General features: G+C 31.2%; 1 protein-coding gene across 1 annotated transcript; it reads left to right on the top strand.

Moving 5' to 3' along the window:
- The first annotated feature begins 329 nt into the window (after positions 1-329).
- On the top strand, positions 330-2,349 carry LOC132752877 (uncharacterized). The gene is made up of 3 exons (XM_060743269.1): positions 330-994; positions 1,724-1,839; positions 2,187-2,349. Exons 1-3 carry the CDS (start codon positions 330-332, stop codon positions 2,321-2,323), a joined length of 918 nt encoding a protein of 305 aa, XP_060599252.1. The 3' UTR covers positions 2,324-2,349.
- The last annotated feature ends 351 nt before the right edge of the window (positions 2,350-2,700 follow it).

The raw sequence follows: 2,700 nt of genomic DNA on the forward strand, positions 1-2,700 counted from the left end.
GATCTAGTCAGACAAAGGAAAATCTATAAGAAGTTGTGATCTGTTGCCTCATATCAATCAATAAGTAATCTGTCTGAATACAGGATGGTTTTATCAAGTACCGGTATAACGATTCTGTTCTCAAAATCTGGAAGTTAATGTGTATATACAAGTGTCCAGCAATTGAGGACTTTCATATTTAAAACTGGTGTCAACAATTTTGAAAAGTTTCTAATTATATTGTAAACAAACAGAAAATTGTGTGGAAAATATTTGCATTAATTTTGCAAGATTTGTCTGAAAAAATCCCAAAATAAAAAATAAAAAAGTGTTGATTATATTAAAACAGAATGTCGGGAGGTAAAAAGGGTAAACATAATGTAAGGAGGTATAATTTATTGACATTTAGTGAAGATGAGGCAAGTATAGTATCAGATATAAGTGTACCATGTGAGACTATACAGGAGGATAAGAAAGTTAAGATCATGGATAATAAATCAGGGAAGACACGTCAAGTGAAGGTCAGTGGAAAGGGAGGTCTAGAGAAGGTAGAAGATGACAATGACTCTGTCAGTGATATGTCTAGTGATACACATACAAAGACAACTAGGAAACAGAGGCAAAGTAAAGATAAAGTAACTGTGACAGACATGGAAAGTAATAGAAATGCCAATGACAGAAGGAAAGATTATAGTGAGAGAAAAAACTCCTCGCTTTGTGAAAAAATTCTTGCAGAAAAAAATAAAAGATTAGCCAGTGATAAAATGAAGTCAGAGAAAAATGATGTTGAAGAAAATATTGAACCTGATAGTAATGTCAGTAATGATGATGATAGTACACTAACACGGCAAACACAAAATAAATCAAAACGTAATGTCCGCAAAGTTTCAAATGATGGTGTATCAGGAGAGGATAATGTCATTGAGGATATAAGTGACAGTAATGTAGAAGAAGTTAATGATACTGAACAGACACAGCAAAATCTGTCCAACCTTGAAAATGGGCCAATACCACTGTAAAGTTGAACATATCTTTAATCATTCATATAAGTTACAGATTTTAGAAATTGATCTATTATGTACAATTTGAGCTCAGGCAGTTTTCTATTTATTTTATATTTATAATAGCTGATACATACTAAACTGCTAATAAATTTGATTGATACATCTTTTTAAATTTTGCATGTTTGTTGTATTTTTTATTTAATTGTCAAGTTATGTCTAATTACAAGAAATCAAATATATACATTGATTCTGGAAAAAGTACTGTGCAAAATTGATAGATCAATTGTTTTCTATGGAAATATATAATCAATCATAGGTACATTAAAAAGGTGGGTATCAGAACATTTAGATTTGAAATTTGAATTTTATTCAGTTATTTAAAAATAAAAAGAAAGTAAATACATGTACTACTTTAATATCTTAAAACTAATCAGTGATATAATTTGTAAGTACCTACATGTAAAAAAAGGTCATTATATTCAACCCAAAAAAGGTCACTTGGATGTCACATTTTGTGAAAAATGTATGAAAGTATCAGGAGATCAGATAGATGTGACATATTGAAGAAGATAAAATACATGTTTTAACTTAGCAGGAAGAACTGTAGGCCCATGCCATCAATATTGACTGGCAGTTTTTTGTTGAACGAATATTTTCACAGAGAAGTGAATTAAGTTGAACAGTTATTTGTTGAATATAATTAAAACTATTAACTATAAAAGTATTAACAATATTTTCAGGGAGAAGCAAGTAAAGTTTTGTCAAGAGAGGGTTGCCCATATAGAAAAGAATTATGGTGCTTTTTGTGAGACACTTGGATCTATCACACGTAAAATGGCAAGAATGAGAGACAAAGGTATGATGTTATTTGACACAATATATTAATAAATAATTAAGTGACATGTTTACTTCATACTGGATATGATATACTTTAGATTTCTAGGGTATGTAATGTAGATTTTAAATTTTTATGCCTCAACACAATGTGTGTTGAGTGGGGGGAGGTGGGATGCTTATAGATTTTCCCATGTCTGCCCTACTGGCACACTGTCTGCCAGTAAGTGTATTTCTCCTATATATGTCACAATTCCTGGTAAACCCATTTACAATATAAGCAAATATGCATGAACAGCATTAGACTATCATGCAAACAATATGATCCAGCAAATAACTAGAATTATTCATTTCCTTTTGTACTTTTAGGTGATTTACTAGCGAAACAAGTGGTAGAGTATGCAGACAAAGAGAAAGTGAGTGTTTCAACAACAAAGAATCTCAAAGACTTTGCACACAATTTAGCAGCAATACAGGACTATAGGGATGCTGAGGTATACATGTAAATGCTACTTGTCTCTTGCCTTTATTACTTTTATTATTATGTCCGAATGTCCTTATTCTGTGAAAGAGAGGTTTGTTCTATCTCCATAAAGGAACCTCAAAGATCTCCGTCAATAAATCTATTCGAAACTCTTAATTGGTTACCGTACCTTGACAGATGTAAATACCACACGGCGGTGCTTGTTTTTAAAACTTTAAATAACATGGCACCGACTTATATGACAGAACTGATGACTTTATCCGACAACAAAATATATAACTTAAGATCTAGGTCACGAAAAGATATTGTATTATGGACAAGACCTAAAACAAATTATATTAAAGACACATTTTCTTATTATGGCATGAACATTTGGAACAATATACCTTTAAATATTCG

This window comes from Ruditapes philippinarum, unplaced genomic scaffold (genome assembly GCF_026571515.1).
Source record: "Ruditapes philippinarum isolate M1 unplaced genomic scaffold, ASM2657151v2 ctg306_1_1_1_1, whole genome shotgun sequence".
Lineage (NCBI taxonomy): Eukaryota > Metazoa > Mollusca > Bivalvia > Venerida > Veneridae > Ruditapes > Ruditapes philippinarum.

Bases quoted from the DNA above. Each gene is read 5' to 3' on its own strand.
- LOC132752877 (XM_060743269.1), top strand. From the start codon at position 330: ATGTCGGGAGGTAAAAAGGGTAAACATAATGTAAGGAGGTATAATTTA. The intron at 995-1,723 runs GTAAAGTTGAAC...CAATATTTTCAG, and splicing joins GAAAATGGGCCAATACCACT to GGAGAAGCAAGTAAAGTTTT. The intron at 1,840-2,186 runs GTATGATGTTAT...TTGTACTTTTAG, and splicing joins GGCAAGAATGAGAGACAAAG to GTGATTTACTAGCGAAACAA.